The sequence below is a fragment of the Salmo trutta genome, chromosome 21 (genome assembly GCF_901001165.1).
Source record: "Salmo trutta chromosome 21, fSalTru1.1, whole genome shotgun sequence".
Lineage (NCBI taxonomy): Eukaryota > Metazoa > Chordata > Actinopteri > Salmoniformes > Salmonidae > Salmo > Salmo trutta.
The window spans coordinates 47820893-47840892 of NC_042977.1; the positions used below are offsets into that span (position 1 = coordinate 47820893).

General features: G+C 43.0%; 2 protein-coding genes across 2 annotated transcripts in view; both read right to left on the reverse strand.

The window, feature by feature from the left end:
- abca4b (ATP-binding cassette, sub-family A (ABC1), member 4b) overlaps positions 1 to 1090 on the reverse strand; it is a 92340-nt gene extending 91250 nt beyond the window's left edge. The window contains exon 1 of the mRNA XM_029705975.1: positions 963 to 1090. The gene's annotated coding sequence lies outside the window, so the exon portion shown is untranslated. The remainder of the gene's footprint in view (positions 1 to 962) is intronic.
- A 6319-nt stretch (positions 1091 to 7409) lies between these two features.
- The window catches only part of LOC115157594 (rho GTPase-activating protein 29-like), a 78986-nt gene continuing 66395 nt past the window's right edge, over positions 7410 to 20000 (reverse strand). Inside the window, 8 exon segments of the mRNA XM_029705979.1 lie at positions 7410 to 12849; positions 13024 to 13176; positions 13343 to 13534; positions 13842 to 14105; positions 16432 to 16564; positions 16832 to 17169; positions 17323 to 17460; positions 19056 to 19244. Of these exon segments, the coding sequence (XP_029561839.1) occupies positions 11155 to 12849; positions 13024 to 13176; positions 13343 to 13534; positions 13842 to 14105; positions 16432 to 16564; positions 16832 to 17169; positions 17323 to 17460; positions 19056 to 19244 (3102 nt within the window). The 3' untranslated portion in view covers positions 7410 to 11154.

The following is a 20000-nucleotide window of genomic DNA, read 5'->3' on the forward strand; positions in this document are numbered from 1 at the left end:
ACCAAGTTCATGACTATACTAAACACAATCCAAGTTAATTCAAGTCATAAGGACTGGAGAAGGAATACTGCCATGAAACCTAACAAACATTACAGGTTAAGAAGGTCCAGCAGCACTGAGGTCCTAAACTTGTCATCCTGCCATTGCCAAACCCAACCAGCCAACTGTACCAGATGGAATATGTCCACCGTAACAACACAGTAACTAGCCCTATCCAGAGACATGGATAGAATCAACACAGTAACTAGCCCTATCCAGAGACATGGATAGAATCAACACAGTAACTAGCCCTATCCAGAGACATGGAAAGAGTTGACACAGTAACTAGCCCTATCCAGAGACATGGATAGAATCAACACAGTAACTAGCCCTATCCAGAGACATGGATAGAATCAACACAGTAACTAGCCCTATCCAGAGACATGGAAAGAGTTGACACAGTAACTAGCCCTATCCTGAGACATGGATAGAATCAACACATTAACTAGCCCTATCCAGAGACATGGATAGATTCAACACAGTAACTAGCCCTATCCTGAGACATGGATAGAATCAACACAGTAACTAGCCCTATCCAGAGACATGGATATAATCAACACAGTAACTAGCCCTATCCAGAGACATGGATAGAATCAACACAGTAACTAGCCCTATCCAGAGACATGGATAGAATCAACACAGTAACTAGCCCTATCCAGAGACATGGATAGAATCAACACAGTAACTAGCCCTATCCAGAGACATGGATAGAATCAACACAGTAACTAGCCCTATCCAGAGACATGGATAGAATCAACACAGTAACGTATCCCTATGTCTGAATGGGAATACGGTATAGTTTGTTTAAGGTGAATTATCAATGAATTAGGGCCTTATAATTAGTCAATTTGGCCTAGGCCCATGGACTGCTTGATTCTGTACAGTGAACTCATCTACCAAGACAAAATCAATTACATCCTTACCTCTAAGAGACAGATGGAGAAGTCATACATCTAGAGAAATAATGTAGTAAAGCCAATATAATCCCAGACGTTGAAGCTATAAGTAAAGCTCTTCTCTTCAGTCCCAGTTACCACTCTTCTCTTCAGTCCCAGTTGCCGCTCTTCTCTCTTTACTGTTGTCTGCATACGGCAGCTGCCTTCTTCCAGGTTAGTAACAGTCCTCCTTAATCCCATTCCCATAATCTCCTCGACCTAGTCCTGAGGCAGCTCAACATGCACAGCCACAGGAGCAACAGAAAAGAAAACAGTCATCCATTTTGTTTCAGACCTGTCACTGTGGCGACTCATTGACTAAACATGACTACTGTGGGAGTGTTGAAGTTATTTTTAATGGCTGTGCTGGGGATCTACAGTTGAAGTCTGAAGTTTACATACACTTTAGCCAAATAAAATTTTTTCACAATTCCTGACATTTAATCCTAGTAAACATTTTTTGTCTTAGGTCAGTTAGGATCACCACTTTATCTTAAGAATGTGAAATGTCAGAATAATAGTAGAGAGAATTATTTATTTCAGCTTTTATTTCTTTCATCACATTCCCAGTGGGTCAGAAGTTTACATACACTCAATTAGAATTTGGTAGCATTGCCTTTAAATTGTTTAAATTGGGTCAAACATTTCGGGTAGCCTTCCACAAGTTTCCCACAATAAGTTGGGTGGATTTTGGCCCATTCCTCCTGACAGAGTTGGTGTAAGTGAGTCAGGTTTGTAGGCCTCCTTGCTCACACACGCTTTTTCAGTTCTGCCCACACATTTTCTATAGGATTGAGGTCAGGGCTTTGTGATGGCCACTCCAATACCTTGTTCTGGGATTGATTTGCACTTTTCGCACCAAAGTACGATCATCTCTAGGAGACAGAACGTGTCTCCTTCCTGAGCGGTATGACGGCTGCGTGGTCCCATGTTGTTTATACTTGCGTACTATACTTTCGTACTAGGTCTACACATTTTTTTCTGAGGTCTTGGCTGATTTCTTTTGATTTTCCCATGATGTCAAGCAAAGAGGCGCTGAGTTTGAAGTTAGGCCTTGAAATACATCCACAGGTACACCTCCAATTGACTCAAATCAGAAGCTTCTAAAGCCATGACATCATTTTCTAGAATTTTCCAAGCTGTTTAAAAGCACAGTCAACTTAGTGTATGTAAACTTCTGACCCACTGGAATTGTGATACAGTGAATTATAAGTGAAATAATCTGTCTGAAAACAATTGTTGGAAAAATGACTTGTGTTGTGCACAAAGTAGATGTCCTAACCGACTTGCCAAAACTATAGTTTGTTGACAAGAAATTTGTGGAGTGGTTGAAAAACTAGTTTTAATGACTAAGTGTATGTAAACTTCCGACTTCAACTGTAGGTGGTAGGTAAAGGTGTGTTGGGGCCCTAGGTGGTAGGTAAAGGTGTGTTGGGGCCTAGGTGGTAGGTAAAGGTGTGTTGGGGCCTAGGTGGTAGGTAAAGGTGTGTTGTGGCCTAGGTGGTAGGTAAAGGTGTGTTGTGGGCCTAGGTGGTAGGTAAAGGTGTGTTGGGGCCTAGGTGGTAGGTAAAGGTGTGTTGGGGCCTAGGTGGTAGGTAAAGGTGTGTTGTGGGCCTAGGTGGTAGGTAAGGGTGTGTTGGGGCCTAGGTGGTAGGTAAAGTTGTGTTGGGGCCTAGGTGGTAGGTAAAGGTGTGTTGTGGGCCTAGGTGGTAGGTAAAGCTATGTTGGGGCCCTAGGTGGTAGGTAAAGCTGTGTTGGGGCCATAGGTGGCTTTACCTACCACCTAGGGCCCCAACACAGCTTTACCTTCCACCTAGGCCCCAACACACCTGTACCTACCACCTATGTTGGGGCCCTAGGTGGTAGGTAAAGGTGTTTTGGGGCCGAAGTGTTAGGTAAAGGTGTGTTGGGGCCTAGGTGGTAGGTAAAGGTGTGTTGTGGGCCTAGGTGGTAGGTAAAGATGTGTTGTGGGCCTAGGTGGTAGGTAAAGGTGTGTTTGGGGTTTGGACTGCCATCAGGTGTGTGTTGAGTCATATAGATATCTAAACTTAACTGAGTGGTTCTGTTGAGTCATAAAGCTACCTGAACTGAACTGAGTTGTTCTGTTGAGTCATAAAGCTACCTAAACTGAACTGAGGGGTTCTGTTGAGTCATAAAGCTACTTAAACTGAACTGAGTGGTTCTGTTGAGTCATAAAGCTACCTGAACTGAACTGAGTGGTTCTGTTCAGTCATAAAGCTACCTGAACTGAACTGAGTTGTTCTGTTGAGTCATAAAGCTACCTAAACTGAACTGAGGGGTTCTGTTGAGTCATAAAGCTACTTAAACTGAACTGAGTGGTTCTGTTGAGTCATAAAGCTACCTAAACTGAACTGAGTGGTTCTGTTGAGTCATATAGCTACCTAAACTGAACTGAGTGGTTCTGTTGAGTCATACAGCTACCTAAACTGAACTGAGTGGTTCTGTTGAGTCATCCTGCCCAGATTGTTCACAGAGAGGTTCAGACGGTCCTTTTTACCCACAGACATGAGGCTTTTTAATGAGTGTAATTGATTAACTGTTTTGTGAGGTCTTCCTATTGGAAAATGTTGTTGCCTGTTTTCCCCCAGATTAGGATAAAAAACAGCACTTGAATCAGACTATTATTTTAGGGATACTAAGATACATGGGCTTTTATTTCTTAAAGGGTGTTGTTTTTTATCATGAGTCGGTCGTTGTTACTTAAGTCATTGATTAGTGTTGTGATGCCAAAATTCTAGCAAAGTGCATAGCGCATAGAATTAAAAAGGTATTGTCGGATATTGTCAGCTAAATAAACTTGAATTCAGTGTTGTGAAGTTCACTCAGTGCACCAAAGGCTGATCTAGTATCAGCTTAACCTGTCCTTATTCTTTGTGTTTCTTTGTGTTTCTTTGTGTGACTTTAGTCCTGGTCATGCACTACCACTGATGTAACTTTAGTTGTAGATTCTTGTGAAAACATGTTAGCAAAACTTTTTTTCAGACGATACATTGGAGATAATATAAGGCACGTACTGGAAACAATAGAACACCGTGAAAATTTTTGGAAACCAGGTCTGTTATTCATAACTGACTTTGAAAAGGCTTTTGAAAAAGTATGACTGGCATTTATATATAAATGCCTGGAATATTTCGAATTTGGAGAATCTCTTGTACAATAACTTAAAGTTCTGTATAGTAACCCTAGGTGTAAAATAGTAAATAATGGCTACTTCTCAAGAGGAGTAAAACAAGGTTGTCCGCTATCAGCATATTTATTTATTATGGCCATCGAAATGTTAGCTATTCAAATCCGATCCAACAATACAATCAAGGGGTTAGAAATTCAGGGCTTAAAAACAAAGTGTAACGTCTGCATCCAACTCTCAAACACCTAGATCTCCTGAACGCAGCTCACTCTCCAGATCCCAATCACCTTAATTCTGATCACCTGTTCACACACCTGTATGGCATTGTCACACAATATTATGTTCAGTTCTTTGCACCCCATCATTGTGAGGTATTGTTTGTTTTGTGACACACTTCTATTCGGAGCTCTCTTTATCCCGTAATTTAATCCTCCTGTGTATGATAGTTTTGGCCTGCCTCACTAACGACGCCTTGTGCCTATTCCCTGCCTGTACTTTAGCCTATCGGATTTCCTGTTTTCAATCTATTGCCTGATCTCCCTGACGATGTCACTAGCCTTTTCCCTGCCTGTACTGTTGCCTTTTTGGACCCCCTGTGTAGGACCTTCTGCCTGCCCCTGGACCCAGCAACCTGCCTCCTCCAGTGGTCCTTTACAAATAAACACCTGCTGCTCCCTGCACTTGAAACCAGCTCTCTGTCTCCCATCGTGTTCATTACACAAAGGTGTTATTGTACGCTGATGATTCATGTTTTCTTTTAAATACACAATTTGTATCCCTCCACAGCCTCACTGTCAAGCCTGCTCCCACTCCCACTCTCTGGTGCTCGACGGTGCCAGGCAGTCCATCATTACGCACACCTGTCACCATCATTACGCGCATATGCACGATATTGGACTCACCTGGACTCCATTACTTTGTTGATTGCCCCTCTATATCTGTCTGCTCCTCAGTTTGTTCCTCGTGTCAGCATTATTGTCGTTATGTGTTTCATGTCCAGATGCTGTCCTGTTTTGTTTCATGTTTGTTTATTAATTAAATGTTCACTCCCTGTACTTGCTTCTCGTCTCCAAGTGTCTGTCCTTACACTCATAGAGGACCTAGATAATGTTTTGGCGAAGTGGACATAGTCGGTATTCATATCCCGTACAGAAGAAATTATCTCAGTACAATACATTTTAATAGAAAATTGGCAAAAATAGATAAGATCTTGTCTATTTGTGGAAAAATCATCCTTACTAACTCTTTAGTCAGATCCAAGTTTCCTATTTTCTTATGGCCTTGCCTACACCTAGCAACTTGTTTTTTATTTTTTATTATATGAGCCAAAAATATTATATTTTAATTGGAAGAAAAAATTAAAAAGGGCCTATTTATATAATATGAATTATGAGGGCAGAAATGATTAAATATTAAAGCATTAGCTCTCTCACTAAAGGCGTCAGTCATACAAAAGTTACACTTAAAAACCTCTTAAGGATCCGCCCCCTTTTTAAAATTTTTGCCCAAATCCAACTGCCTGTAGCTCAGGCCCTGAAGCAAGGATATTCATTTTCTTGGTACCATTTGAAAGGAAACACTTTGTTTGTGGAAATGTGAAAGGAATGTAGGAGAATATAACACATAGATCTGGTAAAAGATAATACAAAGAAAAAAACAACTGTTCTTTTGTATGTTTTTGTACCATCATCTTTGAAATACAAGAGAAAGGCCATAATGTATTATTCCAGACCAAGTGCAATTCCAATTTTGGTCACAAGTGTATGTGCAAAGTTTTAGACTGATCCAATTAACCATTGTATTTCTGTTCAAAATGTATCAAGACTGCCCAAATGTGCCTAATTTTTTTTTTTTTACTCCTTTTTCTCCCCAATTTTGTGGTATCCAATTGCTAGTAGTTACAGTCTTGTCTCATCGCTGCAACTCTCGTACTCGGGAGAGGCGAAGGTCGAGAGCCATGCATCCTCCAAAACACAACCCAACCAAGCCGCACTGCTTCTTAACACAGCGCCCATCCAACCCGGACTCCAGCCACACCAATGTGTCGGAGGAAACACCGTACACCTGGCGACCTGGTCAGCGTGCACTGCACCCGGCCCGCCACAGGAGTCGCTAGTGTTCGATGAGACAAGGATATCTCTGCCGGCCAAACCCTCCCCTAACCCGGACGACGCTGGGGCCAATTGTGCGCCGCCCCATGGGCCTCCCGGTCGCGGCCGGCTGCGACAGAACCTGAACTCGAACCCAGAATCTCTGGTGGCATAGCTAGCACTGGAGGCCAAATGTGCCTAATTTGTTTATTAATAACTTTTCATGTTCAAAATTGTGCACTCTCCTCAAACAATAGCATGGTATTCTTTCACTGTAATAGCTACTGTAAATTGGACAGTGCAGTTAGTTTACCAAGAATTTAAGCTTTCTGCCAATATCAGATATGTCTATGTCCTGGGAAATGTTCTTGTTACTTACAACCTCATGCTAATCGCATTAGCCTACGTTAGCTCAACCGTCCCGTGGAACCGATCCCGAAGAAGTTAAATCCGAACTAGTTCCCTAGCAGATTAGTAAGAATGTCATCCCATCCCATGGCCTTTTCCCCTTTATTCAGATTATAACCTCTCACTTTCGGTTATTTGAAAATGAAATAATCTCCAACATTTTGCTATTTTTAAAACAAGCCATAGAAAGTTGGTTGCAATTTCAGTTGCATCCACCAGAAAAGACACATCAAATATTAACATTTACTAACTGATAAAAAAATCCCAAAATATTTTTTTTTTAAAAGGTATAATCTTTCTCAATTGTAAATAGGACTGGTGGAGTTATGCTCTGCAGATTTTGCTGCGAAGAGACAGAATCATTAGATTTAATGAACTGAAGTGAGTGGTTCTGTTGAGTCATATAGCCACCTGAACTGAGTGGTTCGTTTGAGTCATATAGCCACCTGAACTGAACTGAGTGGTTCTGTTGAGTCATATAGCTACCTGAACTGAGTGGTTCTGTTGAGTCATATAGCCACCTGAACTGAGTGGTTCGTTTGAGTCATATAGCCACCTGAACTGAACTGAGTGGTTCTGTTGAGTCATGTAAGACTTTGGAAAGGGCAGGTGACATAAGTAATTAGGCTTTAGGAGGGTGATAAGGGCTTAACAGGCAGAATATAATCACCTGTATGGTGGAAAGTGCATTATGGCAAAGGGAACAATCATATACACTACTGGTACTGTATTGAATTGAACATTAGTTATTTGGACATTTGCTAATAACAAAATAAATGTCAACACTCAAACTGTCAACTATACTTTAATTTGATGCAAGACATTTTTTGCATTTTGTCTTTTTTGTAGTTACAATTTACTGAAACAAAAACTTGCAGTTTCAATGTCACATATATAAAACGGAAATAGATACATACGATATAGATTATGATAATCTGAATAGTTAATTTAATTTTTTTGTAAATGTTGAAACTTATTTTTTTTCTCACTTTATAAAATGCTTCCATCCCTTCTCTGTGGAATGTATCGCGATGACATACATTTTTAAACGTTTGGAAAACATGTAAAAACATTGGACCTGAATTAAGTAAGTGCTTAAACGTGGCTAGAATCAAATCACATTACATACAATACAGGAACAAATGACAACATTTCATGTACTGTATAAATGTACAAGTAAAAAGTAACATATAATACATGTATTTAACTCCCAACAAAACAAATAAAATGCTTCTCTGTAACATTACTACAAGGACTTGATGCTATGACATATTTCACAAGTGTAACTTCATTCCAGTTCAATTTTGGAACTCCCAAAAATGTTCCAGTTTGTGATGACATGGCAGTAATGGCAGATATAATCTATTGAAGACATGGCATTAATGGCAGATATAATCTATTGATGACACGGCAGTAATGGCAGGTAGAATCTATTGAAGACAGGTAGAATCTATTGATGACATGGCAGTAATGGCAGGTAGAATCTATTGATGACATGGCAGTAATGGCAGATATAATCTATTGATGACACGGCAGTAATGGCAGGTAGAATCTATTGATGACACGGCAGTAATGGCAGGTAGAATCTATTGATGACATGGCAGTAATGGCAGATATAATCTATTGATGACAGGTAGAATCTATTGATGACATGGCAGTAATGGCATATATAATCTATTGATGACATGGCAGTAATGGCAGGTAGAATCTATTGATGGCAGGTAGAATCTATTGAAGACAGGTAGAATCTATTGATGGCAGGTAGAATCTATTGATCACACGTAGAATCTATTGAAGACACGTAGAATCTATTGATGGCAGGTAGAATCTATTGATGACATGGCAGTAATGGCAGGTAGCATCTATTGATGACATGGCAGTAATGGCAGGTAGAATCTATTGATGACATGGCAGTAATGACAGGTAGAATCTATTGATGGCAGGTAGAATATATTGAAGACAGGTAGAATCTATTGATGGCAGGTAGAATCTATTGATGACATGGCAGTAATGACAGGTAGTATCTATTGATGACATGGCAGTAATGGCAGGTAGAATCTATTGATGACATGGCAGTAATGGCAGATATAATATATTGATGGCAGGTAGAATCTATTGATGACATGGCAGTAATGGCAGGTAGAATCTATTGATGACACGGCAGTAATGGCAGGTAGAATCTATTGATGACAGGTAGAATCTATTGATGGCAGGTAGAATCTATTGATGACAGGTAGAATCTATTGATGACATGGCAGTAATGGCAGATATAATATATTGATGGCGGGTAGAATCTATTGATGACATGGCAGTAATGGCAGGTAGAATCTATTGATGGCAGGTAGAATCTATTGATGGCAGGTAGAATCTATTGATGACAGGTAGAATCTATTGATGACATGGCAGTAATGGCAGGTAGAATCTATTGATGGCAGGTAGAATCTATTGATGACAGGTAGAATCTATTGATGACATGGCAGTAATGGCAGGTAGAATCTATTGATGACAGGTAGAATCTATTGAAGACAGGTAGAATCTATTGATGACATGGCAGTAATGGCAGATATACTCTATTGATGACATGGCAGTAATGGCAGGTAGAATATATTGATGGCAGGTAGAATCTATTGATGGCAGGTAGAATCTATTGATGACAGGTAGAATCTATTGATGACATGGCAGTAATGGCAGATATAATCTATTGAAGACATGTAGAATCTATTGATGACATGGCAGTAATGGCAGGTAGAATCTATTGATGACAGGTAGAATCTATTGATGACATGGCAGTAATGGCAGGTAGAATCTATTGATGACAGGTAGAATCTATTGATGACAGGTGGAATCTATTGATGACAGGTAGAATCTATTGATGACATGGCAGTAATGGCAGGTAGAATCTATTGATGACAGGTAGAATCTATTGATGACAGGTAGAATCTATTGATGACAGGTAGAATCTATTGATGACATGGCAGTAATGGCAGGTAGAATCTATTGATGACAGGTAGAATCTATTGATGACATGGCAGTAATGGCAGGTAGAATCTATTGATGACATGGCAGTAATGGCAGGTAGAATCTATTGATGACAGGTAGAATCTATTGATGACATGGCAGTAATGGCAGGTAGAATCTATTGATGACATTGAGGACATCAGATGTAATGAGCAGTGTTGACCAGGACACCAGCTGTAATGAGCAGTGTTGACCAGGACACCAGATGTAATGAGCAGTGTTGACCAGGACAGCTGATGTAATGAGCAGTGTTGACCAGGACACCAGATGTAATGAGCAGTGTTGACCAGGACATCAGATGTAATGAGCAGTGTTGACCAGGACATCAGATGTAATGAGCAGTGTTGACCAGGACATCAGATGTAATGAGCAGTGTTGACCAGGACACCAGATGTAATGAGCAGTGTTGACCAGGGCATCAGATGTAATGAGCAGTGTTGACCAGTACACCAGATGTAATGAGCAGTGTTGACAAGTACACCAGATGTAATGAGCAGTGTTGACCAGGACACCAGATGTAATGAGCAGTGTTGACCAGGGCATCAGATGTAATGAGCAGTGTTGACCAGTACACCAGATGTAATGAGCAGTGTTGACCAGTACACCACACACTAACTTACACAGGATTCAATTAATTGCAGATAGTGGGTTTCTGGATAGCGCTTTGAGAAGTGCATTTTATTTGCATAGCAGCAAATAAATGGAGGGAGATGACACTTACACAGAAATGGACAGTTACACATGAAAATTAACCTTTGATATAAAAGTTTGTCCATTGCTATCTGGAAATCCTGTATCTGCAAGATTGAATACCAGCCTAAATGCTTGTTCCAAATGTCTAGGGAGCGACCGTTCACAGATCATGCTTCTGTTTGTGAGGGCTGTAACATAGAATATATTAAACACATGTAATGTTCCACTTTCACGATGTTCCTTTCACACATTTTGTCTTGGCGTCAATATAATAGTACTTTTTCCAATATACAATATGGTACAGAGATACACCGTAGAACATATTTACAGACATACACTGTACACACACACACACACTGCATACACACACACACACACACACACTGTACACACACACACAAGATTTCTGGCTTCAAAGGTAGACAGCAATATGACATCATCATACACAGTGGGGACAACTTCCTGCTTACAGACATCAACAGCAACATTCTCCCCAAAATCTCCCAACACTTCCATTATTGGTTCTTCGCAATTTGCTCTATCCCTTGAGCTATGCCTACATAAGGAATAAATAATCGTAGTAGTCTTGCTGTTGATGTTCCTTCCTGCTTACAGAAATCAACAACAACATTCTCCCAATACTTCCACCATTGGTTCATCCCAAGTGATGCCCTCCCTATGCTTAGTGATGCATAGTGATGCCCTCCCTATGCTCCCCGATGCCCTCCCTAGTCTTGGCCAATGTTGTTGTTTTTCTGTAAGCGGGAAGTGGCCCTGTCTGTGTGTGATGATATCAGACTACTGAAAAGTCTACCTTTACGGTTTAGACAAAGTGGGCCTCTCTGTGTTCTAGCTCCTGCAGGCAAGCGCTGGGTCTGGGCCGGCGTCTCAGTCTTTGTTGCAGCGGGATGACCTCAGTCGGGCTAGTGTCCTCTGGGCTGCTGGGGGGAGGGGACTGGCGCGGGGAAAGGTCAGCGGAGGTTGTGACCTCAGGGTCAACACTAACAGAGCTGTCCACGGAGTCCTGTAGGGTGTGTGTGGAGAGGTTTGAGGTTTGAAGGATGTAGGTGGTAGTAGGGGATGGGGTGGTGGTGGTAACCATAGGAGAAGAGGAGAAAGTAATGCTGGAGGAATGGGAGGAAGAGAGGAGGAGAGGAGCAGTAACAGTAGTGGAGGTGTGGAAGGTTTTAACAGTAGGAGAAGTCGGGGAAAAGGTTTTAACAGTAGGAGAAGTCGAGGAAGAGGTTTTAACAGTAGGAGAAGTCGAGGAAGAGGTTTTAACAGTAGGAGAAGTCGAGGAAGAGGATTTAACAGTAGGAGAAGTCAGGGAAGAGGATTTAACAGTAGGAGAAGTCGGGGAAGAGGATTTAACAGTAGGAGAAGTCGAGGAAGAGGTTTTAACAGTAGGAGAAGTCGAGGAAGAGGATTTAACAGTAGGAGAAGTCGGGGAAGAGGTTTTAACAGTAGGAGAAGTCGAGGAAGAGGTTTTAACAGTAGGAGAAGTCGAGGAAGAGGTTTTAACAGTAGGAGAAGTCGGGGAAGAGGTTTTAACAGCAGGAGAAGTCGGGGAAGAGGTTTTAACAGTAGGAGAAGTCGAGGAAGAAGATTTAACTGCAGGAGAAGTCGGGGAAGAGGTTTTAACAGTAGGAGAAGTCGAGGAAGAGGATTTAACAGTAGGAGAAGTCGAGGAAGAGGTTTTAACAGTAGGAGAAGTCGAGGAAGAGGATTTAACAATAGGAGAAGTCGAGGAAGAGGATTTAACAATAGGAGAAGTCGAGGAAGAGGTTTTAACAGTAGGAGAAGCCGAGGAAGAGGTTTTAACAGTAGGAGAAGTCGAGGAAGAGGTTTTAACAGTAGGAGAAGTCGGGGACATTTTGGTGAGGCTAGTGGTCCCAGAGGAACTTAATGGTGGCCAGCCTCTGGCACCTGAATAACCAGAAGGCTTGTAGAAGGTTCCGGGTGGAGGCTGCAGAATCCTTGGCTGTCTGAACTTCATGGGGGAGTTGGTAGATGTTCTTGTCTCCCCACCCCCTTCAGCAGCAGAGTTAGGCCTATCCTTGGTCTCCTCTCTGTCTCTTCTGGACGTCTGGCCAGCCTTCAACGACACTGTGTATGGGTTGTTGGGGAATATAGTGCTGAAACTACTATTGGATGGGAGAGTAGAGCTGGTTGGCCCAGATACGGCCGGTTGTGTCGGCATCGTCAGCTGTTTCTCCGGTTTTGGGCCGGGGCTAGTACCGGCCGGCGGTAAGTTAGCCATGATCATGGCGGTGCGTGGCGTGACGTCGTAGTGTTTGTACTTCCTGTCCCAGGGCCTCCGCTGCACGGCCTGCTGGGTGTCGATGTAATAGGTACTGAGCCTTGACCCCCCACCAATCCGAGGCTTCTCCGTCTCCTTCTGCTTCTCCGGCTCGGCTGACTCCACGATGGTGTTAGTGGTGGGATCCAACACGATGGTGTTAGTGGTGGGATCCAACATGATGGCAGCGTTGTCGTTACGGCTGTTTCTGTCGACCACCTGAGAGACGAGATGAGTGTACTTTATTAATCCCCATGAAGAGAAATAGGTTCATCATACTTACAGCCATAGTTTAAAAACAATAGTACACAACATTAAAAAAAAATAAAAAATCACAAGACAATTACAATATGTACAATGAATACAACAGCAGTTAAAGTGATGAGTGGTGACCTGTGAGGGGGTGGGGAGGGGCAAGCGCTCCAGGGGCATGCTGATTGGTCGAGACAGGATTCTAGCGCGCTGGGGCCGGAGCTGGACCTTCGGGGCCGTAGAGGAGGAGAGGTTGAGGCTGGGACGGCCAAACAACAGGGTAGATCTCTGGACCTACGGGACAAAATGGACAAAGGAAATGTGTTTTGTTGCTAACTCCTAACTCTGACACTTTAGCATTGACGTTGAACCTGAAAAGTACATTTATGTGCATTGTCCTTGTCAAATACATTTCATAACTAACTTAATCACTCTCTCGCTCAGAAACAAACCAACTAACCGAGGCAGCGCCAGGAGCAGAGGAGGAGGAGCCGGCTGTTAACTCTCTCCTGTCTGGTCCTGTCCCGTCTGGTCCTGTCCTGTCTGGTCCTGTCCTGTTTGGTCCTGTCCCGTCTGTCTTCACCTCTCTCACGTCATCCAGGGTTTGAGAGGACTGGATGACTGACGAGTGCCTCTTGTAGACTTTGGCACTCTGCTTGGAGACGTCAAAGAACGACAACAAAGCTAAACAGTCAATTGATTCTTACCAATGTGGCCAATCTTTACATACACCCTCATACACCCTCCTACAACCTCCTACACCCTCCTACACCCTCCTACACCCTCCTACACCCTTCTACACCCTCATACAATTGCCACCTATGCTTTGATTGGTATAATAAAAAGTTCTGATCGTAATGAACCCTTATCTCTCCCCCCAACTGCTCCTGAGACTTTAGAGTTCACCTCCTCCCTTTGCATAAACGGTTGAATCATTCAAGACACTTGGACCTCCTTACCTCCTTGATGTCGAGCAGGGAGGTGGAGTGGCGGCTGAGTCTCTGCTCCTTCTCCTGAGGGGTGAGTCGGGGGGAGGTCTGGCAAACCGTGGAGGTGGTGGTGGGGGGGGAGGGGGAGGTCTGGCCCACCGTGGAGGTGGTGATGGGGGAGGAGGAGGTCTGGCCCACCGTGGAGGTGGTGATGGGGGAGGAGGAGGAGGAGGAGGGGCTGGACAAGTCAAAGATCACTTGGAAGTGACGTACCAGCAGCTCCACCATCAGAGCCTGGGAGGGAGGAAGAAAGTGACAACAGTCAATAAAGGGGACAAAACTAACTTAAATAAAGTTTATAATTTAGATGTTTTCAAGTTCTTTCACAGGCAAAACTGTTATAAAAATAAGGGGGTAGTCTACAGGTACATACCTGGTAGGGTTAGGGGGAGTCTACAGGTACATACCTGGAAGGGTTAGGGGTAGTTTACAGGTACATACCTGGAAGGGTTAGGGGTAGTCTGCAGGTACATACCTGGTAGGGTTAGGGGGAGTCTACAGGTACATACCTGGTAGGGTTAGGGGTAGTCTACATGTATATACCTGGGATGGTTAGGGGTAGTCTACAGGTACATACCTGGTAGGGTTAGGGGTAGTCTACATGTATATATATACCTAGTAGGGTTAGGGGTAGTTTACAGGTACATACCTGGGATGGTTAGGGGTAGTCTACAGGTACAGTGAGGGAAACAAGTATTTGATCCCCTGCTGATTTTGTACGTTTGCCCACTGACAAAGAAATGATCAGTCTATAATTTTAATGGTAGGTTTATTTGAACAATGAGAGACAGAATAACAACCAAAAAAATCCAGAAAAACGCATGTCAAAAATGTTATAAATTGATTTGCATTTTAATGAGGGAAATAAGTATTTGACCCCTCTGCAAAACATGACTTAGTACTTGGTGGCAAAACCCTTGTTGGCAATCACAGAGGTCAGACGTTTCTTGTAGTTGGCCACCAGGTTTGCACACATCTCAAGAGGGATTTTGTCCCACTCCTCTTTGCAGATCTTCTCCAAGTCATTAAGGTTTCGAGGCTGACGTTTGGCAACTCAAACCTTCAGCTCCCTCCACAGATTTTCTATGGGATTAAGGTCTGGAGACTGGCTAGGCCACTCCAGGACCTTAATGTGCTTCTTCTTGAGCCACTCCTTTGTTGCCTTGGCCGTGTGTTTTGGGTCATTGTCATGCTGGAATACCCATCCACGACCCATTTTCAATGCCCTGGCTGAGGGAAGGAGGTTCTCACCCAAGATTTGACGGTACATGGCCCCTTCCATCGTCCCTTTGATGCGGTGAAGTTGTCCTGTCCCCTTAGCAGAAAAACACCCCCAAAGCATAATGTTTCCACCTCCATGTTTGACGGTGGGGATGGTGTTCTTGGGGTCATAGGCAGCATTCCTCCTCCTCCAAACACGACGAGTTTAGTTGAAGCCAAAGAGCTCCATTTTGGTCTCATCTGACCACAACACTTTCACCCAGTTGTCCTCTGAATCATTCAGATGTTCATTGGCAAACTTCAGACGGGCATGTATATGTATTCTTGAGCAGGGGGACCTTGCGGGCGCTGCAGGATTTCAGTCCTTCACGGCGTAGTGTGTTACCAATTGTTTTCTTGGTGACTATGGTCCCAGCTGCCTTGAGATCATTGACAAGATCCTCCCGTGTAGTTCTGGGCTGATTCCTCACCATTCTCATGATCATTGCAACTCCACGAGGTGAGATCTTGTATGGAGCCCCAGGCCGAGGGAGATTGACAGTTCGTTTGTGTTTCTTCCATTTGCGAATAATCGCACCAACTGTTGTCACCTTCTCACCAAGCTGCTTGGCGATGGTCTTGTAGCCCATTCCAGCCTTGTGTAGGTCTACAATCTTGTCCCTGACATCCTTGGAGAGCTCTTTGGTCTTGGCCATGGTGGAGAGTTTGGAATCTGATTGATTGATTGCGTCTGTGGACAGATGTCTTTTATACAGGTAACAAAATGAGATTAGGAGCACTCCCTTTAAGAGTGTGCTCCTAATCTCAGCTCGTTACCTGTATAAAAGACACCTGGGAGCCAGAAATCTTTCTGATTGAGAGGGGGTCAAATACTTATTTCCCTCATTAAAATTCCAATCAATTTATAACATTTTTGACATGCGCTTTTCTGGATTTTTTTGTTGTTATTCTGTCTCTCACTGTTCAAATAAACCTACCATTAAAATTATAGACTGATAATTTCTTTGTCAGTGGGCAAACGTACAAAATCAGCAGGGGATTAAATACTTTTCCCTCACTTTATATACCTGGTAGGGTTAGGGGTAGTCTATAGGTATATATACCTGTTAGGGGTAGTCTACATGTATATATATATACCTGGTAGGGTTAGGGGTAGTTTACAGGTACATACCTGGTAGGGTTAGGGGTAGTACACAGGTATATATACCTGGTAGGGTTAGGGGGAGTCTACAGGTACATACCTGGTAGGGTTAGGGGTAGTCTACAGGTACATACCTGGCAGGGTTAGGGGTAGTCTACAGGTACATACCTGGTAGAGTTAGGGTTAACAGGAACTCACCTGGTAGGGGTAGTCAACCAGAGAAGACAGGGAGACCTCTGCGTCAGTCTGTCGGGGTTTGACCAGCGTAGGGCCAAAGATAATGCCCAGATTACTGGCTGTCATCTTGTTCTCCTCTGCCTGCTCCGTCACCCTAGGGAAAGAGATAAATAACATAAATAATGGGGGGGTTGGGGGGGGTCGAGAGGGAGGTGAGGGGGAGGTGTGGGGAAGGGGGTAGGAGGTGGAGAGGGAGTTGACGGGTTGGGGTGTGTGAGGGGAGGTGGAGAGGGAGGTGAGAGGGGGGGTGAGGTGTGTGAGGGGGAGGTCGAGAGGGAGGTGAGGGGGTAGGGTGTGTGGGGGGGAGGTGGAGGTGTGTGTGTGTGTGCCTGCGTGCATGTGCTTCCACCCATCTCTTTACCTATGTAGGTGTGCCGTGAGAAAGCGGAGGGTCCTGTAGTGTGCAGGAGGAAGCTGTCGTAACAGGTCTCTAATCTTAAAGATGACTCTGTTGAGTTTGATACTGGGCTGTTTGGGCAGCTCTCCTCCTCCAGGTTGGCTGGTTGTCAGGGGAAGCTGCTCTCCTTCTACCCAAGGCTGGATTCCTCCTGGTCGGGGTTGATCTCCCCCTGGCCACTCCTGGTTCTGGGTCTGGAGGGCCCTGGCTGCAGCCTTCTCCTCTATGATTACCCTCTGGCTCTCCTTGGCCAATCCAATGAAGTCATTATAGTAACGGTACAGGATCAGCGGCTCTGGTAACTACAGAAGATATAAATCAATCAAGTAATCAATCAATATCTTTGGGAAATGTGTTGTACATTATTACATAAGAATGATCTAGCAGTGTAAAACAAGGATGCTCTTTATCACCATTTTAATTGAGAAAAAAACAGAAAGTGTACTGTGTCCCACCTGTCTCAGGTAGAGTTTGAGCACGTTGGCGATGTCGTGGGGTGAGAGGTCAGAGAGCTCAACCAGGTCTTTGCCGTTCTCAAACGCCTGACATAGCTTCTCCACACGAGACTTAGCCCCGTTCACACGGTAGATTCCCTGGACAAACACGCATAATACACCATATCACCAACATCCAACATCACAGCCCTGACATATACCCCCCGGACAAACACAGCCCATTAGCTTCAGTTATTGCACTAATGTATTGCACATTAGAGACTATGAGAACGGCTTTGGACTGACACTATGACAATGGCTTTGGACTGAGACTATGACAATGGCTTTGGACTGAGACTATGAGAATGGCTTTGGACTGAGACTATGAGAATGGCTTTGGACTGAGACTATGAGAATGGCAAATCATTTAAATGGGAGTGACAGCTTCTATGAGCCAGGCACATTAATTTATCAGCATCATTGTAATGAATATATCGAAATAAATATCCAATAGAAAAGGTAAAACAAAGCAAAATGCACAGTTTGTTGTCATTTCTGCTGCTTGATGTGATTGAGTGTTAGCTTTAGTTGGCTAGCTAGCAGAAGAGAAGTAAAGTTGGCCTAGCGATCCTTCATTAATATATTATTGACTTCACGAATCAGCTGGTTTGATGAAGTTCTTGTTGCCTATTTATAGTTATTTATTGAAGTTCTTATCTTTTGTAATCATTGAACCTCTGTTCGCTAGCTAGCTGGCTAGCTACATGCTAATGATCTGTTTAGCATGGCAACATGAAATTAACAGAATGAATGACTGGGTCAAAACATCCCAAAATAATTAACGACCAGTCTGTTTGGTTAGCAACTTCAGAACTAACAACTGGCTTTTGTCTGGACTATATCGTCTGGTGGAAGGATGAAATAAAACAAATTTACTCGTTCAAATAACGGTTCATCTTTTAGTCGGCAGCTATCACGCAATAATCCCAGGGTTCTCTTATTGCTTAAGTATAAAATACGTAATACCAATACTTAGCTATATTGTATGCTCCAAAAAAATACATCTTAATATTTTATACAATTACTCAGATATTCTGTTTTGCTATTTTGCTTCCACTGCTTCTGGGGCCCTTCTTAAGGTTAACGCCATCATGAACTTTATCAGTACCAGGACATTTTTTTTTTGCCCAAAACCTGGTTTCCTCTGCCAGGAGGATGAAACTTGACTGCAAGTGACTCTTCCAGCAACACAATAACCCCAAGCACACATCAACATGCACAACGAAATAGTTAATTGACAACAAAATCAACATTTTGCAACGGCCATCTCAGTCTCTGGACTTGAACCCCATTGAAAACCTGTGGTTTGAATTGAAGAGGGCCAGTCTATAAGCACAGATGAAGGATATCAAGGATCTGGAGAGATTATGTATGGAGGAATGGTCTAAAATCCCTCCCAATATGTTTTCCAATCCCATTTTTTTAGGGGGGGGGGAAATGCTCAGTGTCGTTATCCTCGCAAGGGAAGGGTGTTGGTGTATTGAAAACAGGGGATCCAATAATTTCCACACCTATCTCTTTCTCGAAGCAATTGTATTAGCATAAAATAATTAAATGTTTTTTTTGAGCGTACAATATAGCTCAGAATCTTTATCAAGGGTGCCAATAATTATAGTAGTAACTGTATATATACACACATGTCACTTGTTACAGTTATACAATATGCCTTGGCTTTATAACAGTGTTGTTTTTACCTTGAGGTTGAGTGCTCTGTTCTCTATCTCAGAGGTACACTTCCTGATGATGAAGGGGATCCCGTCTGGGCTGTTCTTAGCTGCCTGGGCAAATTCTATCCCAAACAGATGTAATCTTCCCTGCAGCTTCTTATGACCACACTGGATGGCCAGAGTCTCCAGACACTTCTTATGACATGCCAGGGAACACTGAGACAGGAGACAGAGAGAGAAACACACTTAGATATGGAGGATAGATATTAGATATGGAGGATAGATATTAGATATGGAGGATAGATATTAGATATGGAGGATAGATATTAGATATGGAGGATAGATATTAGATATGCAGGATAGATATTAGATATGGAGGATAGATATTAGATATGGAGGATAGATCTTAGACTGGAGATATGTGTGTCTGAAGCTAGATGCAGGAGAGGGAGGACCAAAACAACATGGCGGAAAAAAAAGTCCCATCAATATCACCAGAGAGAGCTGGAGCAACAGTGTAGTGGTTTCTTTGCAGCAGTTTGACCATGAAGGCCTGATTCACACAGTCTCCTCTAAACAGTTGATGTTGAGATGTGTCTGTTACTTGAAGTCTGTGAAGCATTTATTTGGGCTGCAATCTGAGGTGCAGTTAACTCTACTGAACTTATCCTCTGCAGCAGAGGTAAGTCTGGGTCTTCCTTTCCTGTGGCGGTCCTCATGAGAGCCAGTTTCATCACAGCGGCTGATGGTTTTTGCGACTGCACTTGAAGATACTTTTGAAGTTCTTGACATTTTCCGTATTGACTGACCTTCATGTCTTAAAGTAATGTCATTTCTCTTTGCTTATTTGAGCTGTTCTTGCCATAATATGGACTTGGTATTTTACCAAATTGGGCTATCTTCTGAAAACCACCCCTACCTTGTCACAACACAACTGATTGGCTCAAAAGCATTAAGGAAAGAAATTCCGCT